The sequence below is a fragment of the Fringilla coelebs genome, assembly GCF_963513975.1.
Source record: "Fringilla coelebs genome assembly, chromosome: 2".
NCBI lineage: Eukaryota > Metazoa > Chordata > Aves > Passeriformes > Fringillidae > Fringilla > Fringilla coelebs.
The window spans coordinates 67,532,772-67,547,599 of NC_140029.1; the positions used below are offsets into that span (position 1 = coordinate 67,532,772).

General features: G+C 37.6%; 1 protein-coding gene across 2 annotated transcripts in view; it reads right to left on the minus strand.

Annotated features, from left to right (window-relative positions):
- The window catches only part of NBEA (neurobeachin), a gene marked incomplete at its 5' end in the record, with an annotated part of 454,102 nt that overhangs the window by 15,964 nt on the left and 423,310 nt on the right, over positions 1–14,828 (minus strand). For both annotated transcript variants that reach the window (XM_084201080.1, XM_084201079.1), the window contains 5 exons: positions 411–566; positions 3,073–3,144; positions 5,680–5,872; positions 7,365–7,454; positions 7,785–7,847. In XM_084201080.1, the coding sequence (XP_084057206.1) occupies positions 411–566; positions 3,073–3,144; positions 5,680–5,872; positions 7,365–7,454; positions 7,785–7,847 (574 nt within the window). The remainder of the gene's footprint in view (positions 1–410; positions 567–3,072; positions 3,145–5,679; positions 5,873–7,364; positions 7,455–7,784; positions 7,848–14,828) is intronic.

The window sequence follows — 14,828 nt, forward strand, 5'->3', positions numbered from 1 at the left end:
GGATATTAGGCAAAGTAATCAGACAAAGCAACAAAATATTTGTTCCTGTAGCAGGATATTCAACCTAATTCCTTACTACATGAAATAAATAGAGCTAGAAATAATAGATCCATAAAGATATTGTAACAAAAATTTGGTTGATTCATTTGACATGATAAATTTCCTGAAGGTAACTATGGTTTTCAAAAGTTGCTATTAATAAAAGTGTATTCCATTTCCTTTTACATCCTCTATCTTCCATTTAAAAAAATCTTTAAGTTATCATGCTGAAACAATAATGAAGGATTTTATAAACTGCCCTTTACCACTTATTGGTGTGTAAGCACAAGTATTAGATATGGTATATTGAGACAATAGTCTTTGTCCGCTTTGTGACCCAGGAAGAACCAGAGAACTGTATTTGAGGTCACCTGTTTCTGTGGAATAAACTCGAAAGCTCTTGTCCCAGAAACCACAGATAAGAATGTAGCGATTATCTGCCGTGACCACGAAGCAATGCGCGTTGATCTGGATGCTCTGATCCACAAGGTCTGTGATCTGACGTTTGTTCACACCAGAGTTATTGGCTGTAACGAAATGCAAAACACATTTTACATGTAAGCCATTCCAACACCTTCCTGTCATCCATTTACAGGAGAAAATGAATACATTTAACTTTCAATGAACTGTGAATTTGTTGTTGAGTAAGCATTTTGAATATGAACATTTAGAGCTGTCTATATGGGTGTCAGAAATACAAAATTATTGTGAGATTTCCCTTTTGAATAAGAGATAAGATTTTAGAGGAAATGACAATTTCTTATAAGTTGCCTGATGCACTGCATAATATGTGGTAATAATTTTAGTGCTCTGCTGAAGTAGTTTCTCAAAACAATCTGAACCAGGGGAAAGTGGCAGAAGTCCATATAAAATATGAAATCAATACTAACAATACTGCAGAGAGACTGTTCTTGCTGGTTGGTATCTCTTTCACATAAAGAGCTTGTATTGTGTGGCCTTGACAACCCCACACCTCCAGATGCTTAACCAGATTAAAGACATAAAGATTCAACCAGTGAATGAGGCGAGACCTTGAGGTCTTCAGCATCCTCATGAGGGGAAGTGGAGGAGCAGGTAATGATCTCTTTGCTCTTGTGACCAGGGACAGGACTCAAGGAAAAGGCATATGAAGCTCAGTAAGGGGATGTTGGGCATCAGGAAAATGTTTTTTACCCAGAGGGTGGTTGGGCCCTGGAATTGGGTCCTCAGGGAAGTGGTCACAGAACCAGCCTGAGAGAGTTCAAGAAGAGTCTGGACAATGCTCTTAGGTGTGGCTCTTGTGGGAGGTCCTGCACAGAGCTAGAAATTGGACTTGATGCTCCTGATGGGTCCCTTCCAACTCAGCATATTTTATGATTCCATGACTCTATTCAAACCTAATGTGATTTTCCAGTACAGGAAAAGTAACTGTTATCATCTGCTCCTCTAGCAGGGACCCAGGCCAAGGACAGTACTTTAAAAAGAGGTAATGACACCTAAAAACTCCCTCAGACTGAGGGAAAAGGAATGGTTCATGCAGAATCCCACCAACCCAGCTGCCAAATAGAGCTGGTTAGAAGGATACTAATGACTGGGAACCCACAGCTAATGCGCTCTGTCCTCCCTGTGACACAGCAGACAAGAGATGGCAACACCATAAAAGTGTGTTCCATCTCAGTATTAACTTTCTAAAAGTTGAGTATATAATCTAAGTTAATTTTATTCACTCCATCCAGTCTCACTGGAGAAGAAGATATTTTTTCACATGACAAGTCATCTCACACTGTAATAGCTGTCTAAGTGCTGGACGACTCCAGAGGAGAGTTTGCCTTTCTACAGTAGTTATGGAGGGAATCTTGACAACTAACTTCAGTTACCCAAAGCCAGGGAGGTAAAAATCACTCTGAGAAATATGTTTCTCCTAACATAAGAACACAACCTAATGCAGACAATAATCTGATTTTTCCCTGTTGTTTGCTATTCTACTTAAAAGTCCTCACAACTGCATGAATAAGAGATTCAGCCAAAAAAACCCCACTCCATTCTATTTTAAAATTGCTCGTGGAAGTTAATATCATGTTTGCATACATTCTAAGAACACATATTTAAATTACCAGACCCTCTATGTCCATTAGCTGAAAGATAATGAATAGCAAATTACTCAGATTTCCAGAACAGATGGGCGCAATAGTTGTGCCTTAGCTTGTGAGAGAAAAAACTAAAGAGAAAACTACTGTCATTATATGAGATCAAATGAAGCACACAGAAGAGAAAGCTAACTCTCCTGAGGTACTTCTATGTAAATCTTTTGAACACGAATATTGACACAGAAAAAAATGGAACTTTATATCTTGCTATGTTTAAAAATGCATTTTTTCCTCAACAATGCTATAAACTTGTCCCTAAGAACCTTTCCTATCCCCAATTTCTGTTTCAAATTTCTGAACTCCCTCCCCCCTACAAATCAAATAAGTTCAATAATGAAAATTTATGATCATTAGGAAGTCTTGCAATCTAACAATTTTAGCACATGCTATTTCTCAAATAATTCACTTTCTCAAAAAAATCTGGATTTAAAAAAATACTATCAATTTAAAAGCCAGTTTTTTCATTATTAAATTAGTATTGTTGACTAAATCCAAATCATAAAGTGAATGAAAATAAATGGATCTGCATCTGCACTGATAAACATAGTGCTGACTGTAAAAATATATATGACTGTTAAAAAAATATATGCTATCTCCATAAGACTCTCATGTTTTATTTTACTAATGTGACCTGATAAGAGAACAGAATTATAGATATGGGCTGACAATTAACTGACTTAATTGGTTGTTTCTTAAAAACCAGTTGCTGGTGATGTTAATAACAAATAGCATTCATGTAAGTCATTCAGTATCAATATCTAATGCTTTTTAATTTTTCAGGACTGACAAGAATAAATATTTTCCTATTTTCTGTGTTAAATGAAGCATAATATACAAATATAGATTAATCAATAATTCCTGAAAATGCCAATTTCAAATATATTGCTACATTTTCATCTTGACATACCAATCAATGGATCCATTTCAATTGGAAGATGATGGGCTTGATCCAAAGAATATCCTGGGGCTCCCCGAAGGCCTACACATGAAAGGAGGAATAAAGCACATAGAAACCTTTTGACATGACTTTTCTAGGTTTAAAAGTTCATTATTGGATTATTTTATATTTTTAGAAAGTAACTTTTAACTATTTACTTTATTAATGTTTTAAGATTTCTTTCTCTGTGCTTCACAAATATGCATTTGTTAATACTTCATTTACATAAAAGTAACTATAAATGTAGAAGCATCAACTTCATCACAACTTTTGCAGCCACACACATTCATTAAATAACTCATTTAAAATAGCATAAGAGACTTTTATTTTTACTTTTGAGCAGAGATCTTAGCACAGAAAATAAAGTTAATTAGATTAAACATTTTTATGAGTTTCTTGCATATGGAAACCTTTATGTGACAGAAACTTGGACCTTTTCATGGATTTATCTAAAATTTTTAGATGTAAAACTGGAGGGTAAATGTGCCACAATTATTCCTGTTTGTTCTATTCTAAGCAGTTCTTAAGATGTTCAAATGTGCATCAGGGGCTGCAAATTTAGTGTTATCTTGTCATGCACAGATAGTTTTGCTTTGGCTCTTCTGAGCACCTTCCTTGGTATATAAATCAAATAGTCATTGCTGAAAACACAATTTTTGTCACATACTGCCACATTGCACAAGAAAACCCTCTATAACAAGACATACAGATTTCTGAAGAATAAAGTCCATTTTCTACTACTGCAATAGACAACTGGAAGAGGTAAAAGAAAAGCTAGCTCTCCCATTTTCAGAAAGACACAGCTCTGAGAACTTGTTCCCTTCTTTCTGTCTCTTCTTTCAAAACCCAAGCAGTTTGGAACAGATCTTTACAGATATGAGCTTAGATTCATCCACTTCTATTATGAGATGCCTCTGTAAATGCCTTCTGCTGTTTGTTAATTCCAAAGCTCTACATACATTTTACAACAAGTGGTCTGTGCATACATTTCTGTAGATAAACTTATCCTTTATACCAGAGTAATGCTTTATTAAAATAATATTATGGCAATAGTAGGAAATTGATACCCTGTCCTGGATTAGCCTCCTGCAAAATAAGCAACATTGCCAAGCAGGATGTAAAAGTTAAGAAAATCATTACAATCAGGTTTGATTCTCTAAACAATTTTGTTTTCTTCTCTTTCTGTTATATTTAGAAAGTATTCTTTTTTTTTATTTCTTTTTTTTTTTTTTTTTTTTTTTTTTAGACCAGAGGTTTACAAAGGGTGTGAAATTGAATTTAGGGTTGGTTCATGCCTTGAATTCTGAATTTTTGCAACATGACTTATGTTTTACAACAGCATAGAGGAAAACTTAAAACTTTATTGTCATTAGCATCATGAACACCAACAAAGCTTCAGCTAAATTAAAGGACTTCAAATGACAGTTTTTTAAGGAAACTCTTAACTCCAGCATACTGCAATATTAATGAGATTCATTCCTTCACAGTAAAGTATGGGTAGGAATTTTGGGTTCTCTTGACTCGAAAATATGGATGAGAAAGGGCTACTCCAGAACCAAGTAAGCTTCCTCAAATAGAGGAGACATGAATGATGATGGGTATAGTGTATTTGGATAGAATCCCTGAAAAATCAAAGGAAGAAATTAGGAATTAGCCAATCAATGTTCATCAAAGGTGTATTAAAACAACACATGCACCTCCAAATCATTCCTGACACTGGAATCTTCCATTGAGGATATTGTTACTAAATACTTTTTAAAAATGCTTGGTTTTTTTTGCCTCTAGATTTTTACCTTTTGTTTTAAAGAAATGGGAAAAAACATTTTTTACATGTTATGTAGTTGCACCTGATGGAGTTTCCAGATACATGTTTCCAGATATTGCAGCATAAGGGCTATTACTGCAGCAAACTACCTGAGAAAATTAAACCTGTTTGTTCCCTCATGTACCTCATGGCCTCACCACCTATTTAGCAATGCTTGGAACAGCCTTAGCACCTGCATGTCCAGGTGACACAGACAGTCCTAGTGGCAATATGGAGAGGTGAGCAGAGGGGCTGGAAGGGAATTTTGGGATGGCCCTGTTGGATGGGCTTTTGTGAGGGAATGAGGAAACTTCTCCTCAGAATAGCTCAGTATCTGGCTGCTTAGACTTGCTTAGGGTCCCAGATAATCCAACAGCAATCCAGGGGAAGGTTTATGACAAGATCCTCAAATCTCTCTCAAGCAGCAGATAGGGATATACACTCTCTAGCATGTCAGTATGCATTCCTGAAACCTGGGACATATTAATATTTGCCATGTCGAGAGCAACATCAATCTCCTGAAAAGCATCGTATCAAGAACCGATCCTGAAGTAACCACGAATCGATTGGCTGCCATGGTGATGTGCTGCTGTTAAGGAGTGTGTTTCTAGGAACGACACCAGAGAAAACAGAAGCTGTGATTATTTGACACAAGCCAGAAGAAACAGTAAATTTTGGTGCGCAGGCAGGCGAGCGAGCTGAATTGCACTCAAAATGAAAGCTGCGTTGTTAAGGTCGTCAAACTGGAATGAAGCGTGCCTGCGAGGACCCACCTACGGTGTTGTGCCAGCGATTGACTGCAAACAGCCTGCTGCAAGTGACCGTCACCACGGCAGGGATGGTCAGGTGGGGCAGCGTGTTGGCCGCCACGTGCGTGACAGGGGAATTGGATGGGAACTTCAGCACCATGATGACATCCTGCTGCATCTGATCTTTAAACATGAGGGGGCTCTGTGGAAGGAAACACTGTTGAGTAGAAAGGAGAAGAGAGCAGAAGAAAACAGAAGGGATAACACAATTAGTGAGGAGGTCTGAGGGAAAACGAGGTTAAAAAAGAGCAGGCAAGCATGTGCACATACAGGGAAAACAACACTACCTGTGCATCTACTCTACTGATGGAGGAGAGCAAGATCACAAGCTATTATTGGAACATTACACGAGGATAAATAGAGAATAGGTATGGTAAGGGTTATCATTTTAGGGTACAAAATGACCATTAACATTAATTAGCATACGGTAAAATGTAAAATTATTCAGTAGTTAATATTCATAGAGACATGTCTTAATGAGTTAATCAATTAATACATAATAAATATTAAATCTCTAAACTACAATAGTTGAAAAATAAATTGTAATAGTGAATCAAAAATGCACAGATATTTTTCTTAATGAATTCCTTATACGAAATACAGCACTTCCAAACACAGACAATTTAATTCCAAGTAAAGCATATGCTCATTAAGGACTCTGTAACCTAATCAGGTTATAATAACCTAAGCCTGTTCCATGATTCTGCAAATGACACAATTGTTTGTACGTGGGCAAGGATAGCTATTGAGTACTGGTTTTAAGGAGTTTTTTCCCAGCCACTGTTATAACAAAATGAACTATTTTTAAAAGGTCAAATATTTCTTTCTGCTTATCGCCTTGAATTATTAAAAATATACTACCCATATCTTAAGAACATAAAATAAATATTATCTAAGTTTGACTTGTACACACTTAAAATAACACAACAACCACTTTCAGATCAATTTCCACTTTCACAGTGTGCAGCTACATAGAGAGATTTCCAAATAGATAGGTAAAAGGATTGAAACTACTGCATGTATTACTGTTGATTTACAAAGCTTAAAAAAATCTAGCTCTAAGCATTTCATCAAAGCCACCGAGGGCACAGAAATCTGTCTTGTTCAGTCTGGCTATTTCATATGATTCTTTGTAAGAAGGATAGAGAAGAATGTGATGGAAATGAATTTTGGAGTTTGAATTGAAACTCAAAATATGCATTTCATTCTCCCGAGGGAATGGGTGGGAGGATTCCAGCACGATTTGAACTCCAATACTTCATTTTGTCAAGCAGACATTGTTCATAAATCAGCCCCTAACAATGCATCCTTTAAAACAACACAACATACTCACTCTAAGGAAAGCCTGCAGTCATTCCCACCACTTGCAGAAATAAGAATGCAAATATGCATTTATCAAGTTTATATTTTTTAGGATGGGGCCTTCTTATACCATATTAGTAAGGAAAATCCAGGACTGTCTGGAGCTAGAGCCAGTCACACCTCCACCTTGCTCTGCTAGATCCCTGTGATTTGTTGCTACCCAAAGCAAGTATGGCTGCACGGGCAATGGGGGTCACCAAAAGTGTTGCTTTAATGAGTACTTTATGACCTACAAGGAACCCTAAGGTTCAGAGGGAATGCATTCCCAGCCAGCAGTCATGTCTCACCAGGTGCATGGCAGAGCTCCGAGGTGGATGGGGCTCAATGAGCAACTGCGATGGCGTCTGTCCAAAGTTCTGTATCTGCGCCTCCATGGCCTGCGGGCAAAGGAGAGGGACTGTCAGGAGCAATATGCATCAAGGAGAGAGGTCAACACACTGTGTGACAATGCAGGCATATCCCAAGTCAGCCATGAAAAAAGTCCAGAAAATTCACCCGGTGCTCTCCTCCCAGGCTGCAGACTCATCCAAGTGTTAGTATTTTGTAGACAAGCTTTGCTTCTCCTTTCAAGCATGCTTCAGTTAACCAACTAACCATTCTCATCTCCAGTAACTGGCGTTGTATGTGAAAATGTTAACCTGTGAGGACATGCAGTTCAGGTCTTGAGAGAGCTTTTGGGTTTTTTGCGCTAAAAAGAACATATATACCTTAATAAAGTCCTTCGTAAGGAGGAAAGTATGAGGGTCTCTAATAAAATAAGCCTCTGGAATCTTAAATGGGGGGAAAGAAAAGAAAACTGAGAAATAAAATTTATGTATTAAATATAATAATAAAAAAGTAGTATTTCAACAATATTAGTAGATGCAAACAAAAAAATGCCAGAAACTAACCTTGTCAGGCACAGTAAAACTAATGTAGAAATCTTTCCAATTTGCATACATTCACTGAATATTTATTTTATCCTTAATTTTATTGCATTTTTTTTCATGGGCTTTCAGGCTTCATGGGTTAGAAATGAAAACTTTGCAATTTAAACACATTCTTTAGGACAAGTTTAATTTCACAATAAATCTTGACTAATTCTATAGGTAATAGAACACAGCACATATACTGAAATGCTTCTGCTACTCAAAGAGTTAATTCAAACAAAACTATATCTAAGATACATTCTTAAAAACTTTGACAAAAGATTGCTACTTGTAGAAACAATACTGTTAGAGAATACTCCTTATTTTTCAGACAGGTATTATTATATTTGACCTTGTAAAATTGAGAATAAAGCATTCATAGAAAACGAAACTGTCAGATTTTGAAATGCACAGTGCATTATGTACCTATATATACACTGCAGCCTGAACTACTGACCCTTACTATTTTTCTTTTGAGCTTTATGAATTTTTCATTGGCTACACAGAATTAATATGAAAACCCACCAAAACCACTACTATCTTGGTAAATTTTGTTATTTCCTTCAAACACAAAACAGTGAGAAGCACCATAAATACTTCAGGATACAGAAGAATCCTTTTAATGCACATATTTTGTCATTCCTACAAGTCAACCTGTGCTTTCCTCCACTTCACAACATAAATGTAAGAACAGATGTCAGAGAGAGATTTCCTAACAGGTCACTGATGTCCACCACTCTTAATGCCCTAGACTGACAGGTATATAATGGAATACCACAAACAAACATTTGCTGAAAAAGAAACTTAATGCAAAGTCCAGTCAAGCAGCTGAAGGACTTCGGATTGTAGCCCCAGCACATTTGATGCTATAATTATATCGGTACAGGTGATTTCTTGTTGTTGACTAATTCAGAGTGAACTTTAGCCTCCAAGGCACAGACTGTTTCTTGGGAACTTGTGAGCATCTCAGGTTTTATTAACATCATCTAATGGTGAATTAATTCAAAATCACAGATGACTTTTATACAAAGCCAACACATTTGTGTGGGCGTATGTGTATTTGTGTGTATATGTCCACACAGCAGCTATCCATATCCATATACCTTACAAGAAGTATCTCTTTACACAATGTGTAAGTATCTTCACTCATGCAGACATATTTTTACACAGGAATACAAAATTCACTTCGAGTCACATAAAAATAGTATTTTATATTGCATTCAGTACTGCAGAACTGATTTGCCAGAAGGGAAAGGAATCTTACATGTTTGTGAATTTCAATTTCAAAATTACAAATAGTAATATTAACAATATCCGTACATATCAGTGTAATATATACTGCCACATATATCTGTTGATATTTTCAGAAAATGAATTTCCACTTTTCATTTTTTTTTCTCAAATAATTATCAAGGTTAATTTAATTCTAATTTTGAAAGAATTATGTTTTGAAATACAAGTGTGAATTTTATTTGGCAGCAATAATGAAAAAACCCCAGATCTTCTTCTCCTACCCTTTAGAGTGATCCCTTAAATGATACTTATGTTCTCTCAGAGGAGCACTGAAATGAATTATTAATTTTTTTTTAAATGCAGTCCAGTTCTAATTTACACATTTACACTCATGTTGTCCGGTCTTGGCAAATTCTGATTGCTTGTCTGTAAATTCCACACAAATAAATATTGCTGGCTTTCCCTCTCAGTTCAAGTAGATTTATGGAGGCAATAGAGGAGGAAAAAGAGAAGCAGAATACAATAACAAACTCACATGAATTTTTCAGATTATGAGGAATGGACACTCAAAATGCAGCTATCAAAAGCAGCTGTTATTTTACAGCTGAAGATGTGCTGGTAAATGCTCACATACTCTATGATCCCATAATTTAAAAACATTTTAGTTAATGTCAAGTCCGTTGGTAACCAGAACAAATACAGAACTAAGACCTTGAATTCAGGGAATATTGAATTATTTGCTGGCTGGCATTTACAAGACAACTGCCTGTCCACCACCCCATGGATAGTAATATTATCCTTTTCAGTCAAAATTCCATTTGCAAAACTGATACCTCTTGGAAACATTGGAAACATTAAAGAAACTGAACAATGTTGATTAAAAAATATCCATAACACTCAGCTACTGCCATGCTACTGCACTACAGTCTGCACACCACCACTGCTGTGCACAGCTACAGCTGGTACTGCTCTCTGAGCTCACAGCACTCACAAAGGATGGAAAAACCTCGTCAAAACGTAGCACAGAAGATAAACATAAGCACACAGAGATAAAGTGACTGGCCCAAGGGTATTCCTAATGCTGCCTACTATCAGATAACTTGACACAAAATGAAAAGCAGGTACAAAACAGATCTGTGAATAATAATGTAATACATTGATTTGTTTACAAGAGAACTCCGGCTGTATCTAAAGCTAATCTGAAAACTGGTAAGTGTACACCACAGGTTTTTTTGAGCTGTAAATCATCAAACTTTAGATTTATTTAGTGGTCTTAAACATTTCATTCTAATCAATCTATTCCTTTTCTTGCATCAGATCTTGAGTATTGTGTGCAAAGTGCAGCACCACTCCCTGAGACACACATTCTAGTCAATTTAATACAAATTTTAATAAAATCAAGGTTATTCTCATTTCACCTTCAAATGGCCTTCATGCAGAAACAATATAAGCTTGGAATTCAGTGGCTGCCAGATTTAAAGCTTTCAGAACAGCAAAATGGCAATTATATTAGTTTTCTCTTCCTCAATAAGGTGTTGCAGAAAAAGCTATTTAGTGAGCTGGTTTGAGATTCCCTACTGTTTTTAATACACATAAAATGAGATTTGTACTCCAGACACTTCAGGAAGTATCTGTTAGGATATGATCATGTATTCAGAAAAATAAAATGGCTCTTAGCCTATTATTTGATAATAGTAGGTCAGAATGAGGAAAAAAATCTGCAAACTTGCTGGCAATTCCAAGTTTAAAATTAGTCAATCTCACACAAGCTAATTTATACACCCCCAAAAAAGATGACTTCATAGGATTTAATAATTCCCAATTAAAAGTAATATAAATACAGATCTATTATATATTTGCATACATTTTGGTCAATAAATCAATGTATCAGATAACCAAATCTTATGAATAATACAGTGATCCATATCCTCAATGTTTTTTGCTCAAAGAAAGTAATTTATTGGTTTCCAATTTTTATGCTTAAGGGTAGACTGCACATTCACAAGGACACTGGGATGCTGCCCTGCACCCTGGAGAGTGAGGCCTTAGTGTCATTTCCCATGGAAGAGTTCAATACATCTGCTTTGCACGTTATTCAGTCTACTGAATTATTGGGGTTTATTTCCCATTTCTAATTGAAATAAATACGAGCATGTTCCTAAATAATCCATGCAGTCTCTTTAGGGGTAAGGATTACTTTTAGTGGTCAAAGGCAATGCTCTACTAGGAAGAAGTGAAACAACAGAAACAGAGATGCACAGCAACAGAGTGTGAGGAGAGGAGAGGAGAGGAGAGGAGAGGAGAGGAGAGGAGAGGAGAGGAGAGGAGAGGAGAGGAGAGGAGAGGAGAGGAGAGGAGAGGAGAGGAGAGGAGAGGAGAGGAGAGGAGAGGAGAGGAGAGGAGAGGAGAGGAGAGGAGAGGAGAGGAGAGGAGAGGAGAGGAGAGGAGAGGAGAGGAGAGGAGAGGAGAGGAGAGGAGAGGAGAGGAGAGGAGAGGAGAGGAGAGGAGAGGAGAGGAGAGGAGAGGAGAGGAGAGGAGAGGAGAGGAGAGGAGAGGAGAGGAGAGGAGAGGAGAGGAGAGGAGAGGAGAGGAGAGGAGAGGAGAGGAGAGGAGAGGAGAGGAGAGGAGAGGAGAGGAGAGGAGAGGAGAGGAGAGGAGAGGAGAGGAGAGGAGAGGAGAGGAGAGGAGAGGAGAGGAGAGGAGAGGATTCTTTTCAGTTACAAGGGACCTACAATGATCACCCTGTTCAACACCTGACTGCTGACCAAAAGCTGAAGCATGTAACAACAAGGGCATTGCCCACTCACAGGCTTGGGGCATCATCCATGCCTCTGGGAAGCCTGTTCCAGTAGCTGATCAATCTCTCAGTAAGGAAACGCTTCTTATTTTCCTGTCCATACTTTCCCACATGCAGCTTTGAATTATTCACATGTTCTATCCCTGTATCCCAAGGAGAAGAAGACCTGTTCCTCTTGAGGAAGCCCTTCTGAATACATGTCCACAGCAGGGTTTTCCCACCAGGCTGGCTCCACCAGGGGCTGCAGACCCCAACAGTGACTGAGCTCTGCCAGCTGCACTCCTGGAACACTCAGCTTCTGTGGCTTGGGAGACAATTCACACACTCCAAAGCTGCTCTGCAGCTTGAATGAAAGCATGGCAAATAGGGGTGGTTGGCATATTCATTTCAGAAGCACAGTCCTAATCGAAATGCAAATGCTAGAACTGAGTCATGTGAAACATCACAGAAATTAAGGTTTTGTTTGCTTGCTGACACACCTTTGCAAAAAGGTAAGCCATGAAGCAGTTTATTTTTAACATTCTTTTTCTCTAAAAAGGTTATTGAGAAATGCAGATAAAATCACCAAGGAAGATATTAACAGTCTGTTTCATTTGTAAAATCCCTTTTGCTGAGAGAGGTGCCTGATGATTTACCTAACACAAGAAACATAAAAACATGAGCACTTTTACTATAAATCATGAAGGGAAGAAAGAAATTCCTGAAAATCAGACTGCACTGCAGATAGGCAATTTTTATTCTTATGTGAAGTACTCTTATTTTATTAATCTTCACTCATTATCACAATGATCAGTAAACTTTCTAAAATTTTTATATTTCTCTCTTTTTTATTGCTTTTTATTTTTTTTTACCTGTTCAGTCTTCTTACTACTAATTCCCATAATCCTGATGTGTTTTATTCCTTGTTACCACACTGAAGTTTTTTTATAATCCATTTTCCCCCGTGCATGGGGACTGAGTCCAATGAAAAGTGAAAATCTGTAGGCATTAGAGAAATATGCACCCCAGCAATAGTCATCCAACACTGCTGTTCCTGAAAGTTTATTTCATTTCTGCATCCAAGTAAACATAGGAATCCTTTATGTACTCTCTCTCCTGTGCAGCCAGCACACTCAGCAGCCCCCAAGCACTATCTTCTTCAGAGCAAATAAGATTGACAGCCCTTTGGTGGCTAACATAAACAGCTTGAAGTGTTTTTGTTTTGTACCAGTGGTGTGAGCTATTGCTTTTTTCTTTGCATCTACAGATGTTAAGCAGCCCCAGTATTTTCAGGATTTTTGATAAATTGATTAAGAGTATTGAATTCCATTTTATTACTGTATGTTTGGAGGAAAGGAGTGTTGTAGTTTAAACACAAGCAGCGACTCAACTGCTCTGGAGGCTTCAATACAGTCAGTTATTTAATCAGGGTACTCAAGGGACTGAAAGATGGGCACTGAAATGGATTTTCTCCACAGGTCACTACTTTATTAATTTAACAATGGAGAAGGGGCATCCTTAAGCTCGTTCCACTCACAGGAGGTATCTCACTGGATCCTGTGTGCAATTAAATGGCTCCCTAGCAGAACACCAACAGCTCAAAGCTGACCTTCAGCTTCCCCCAGAGCTCTCCACCCCTGAACTTCTTCTTCATTCCCCTGTGAAAGGAGAGAGTGCTATGAAAGGAATGAGAATGTGAAAGGTAAGATCTCCTATTCTCTTTACAGGAGTGAGTCACATTGGTGATTGTGTCTGTCTCAGGAAGCGCTGCCTACTGCCTCTCACAGTTACCTCATGAAGCTACTACTTGTGATACCTAGTTCTCCCCTCTTTCACCTTCATATCTCCCTCTCATCCTTGGCCCTGGTACTCCAATATGATTCTCATGACAAAAAAATATTTTAAACGCTGCCAGCTTGACCAAGCATTTGATTAATGGACTGCAAGTGGAAAATAAATTCAATACATCTCACAAACAAAAACAGAGCAGATGAAGCAAAAATACCGTAAAGACAAATATCCTGCAGGCAGGACAGGTTTAGCTGAAAGTGTTCCTTACTCTTTCATGCATTCTCTCACTAGTAAAGTTCACACTTGCCTGAGTACAAATGCTTCCATTCCCCTGAAAATTGTGGTGAACTTCCTAAGGCTGAAAAGGGCTGATATCAAGGAATTAAATGCTCCCCTCCCTTCCTAACCATACCAGAAGGAAAAGAAAAATACTATAATTTTTCTCGTTCTTGCCCCTTCCAACTCTGCCCAGAACAAAGGAATTTAGCACTGATATAACAAAATTCTCCCATTATATTACACTAAAACCTAAAAAAATCTGTTCTACTCTTAAGCAAAAAGATTTTACTCTAAATTCCTCCTACAAGGTCTGAGTTGTTATTGAGGCTTCTCAGGCCACACTTCTCATTTCACCACATTCTTTTTACAGCTCTGATAACTTTTTCAAATGTGGGTCTTGCTCCCAGTCCATGACAAACAATTCTACTGCCTTTTCTTCCATTCTGTTTGCCTGTATACAAAGGAAAATAGGAAGCATCCTTTTGCTTATAGAGTTCATGCTGTGCAAAATTCTAAATATATCCCAGAAGTGAAGAAAGTGATATATTTCTTTATTTTTTTTTTTTTTTTACAAATAGATTCAAGATTTTTTTTTTCGTCTTTTTTGTATAGACTTGAGTATTTCAGCTGGAATGTACCTACAACAATCATCTTGTCCAGCTGCCTGACCACTTCAGGGCTGACCAAAAGATAAAGAAAGAATGTTGTTAAGGGCATCATACAAATGCCTCTTAAACACTGAGAGGCCTCAGGCACTGGCCACT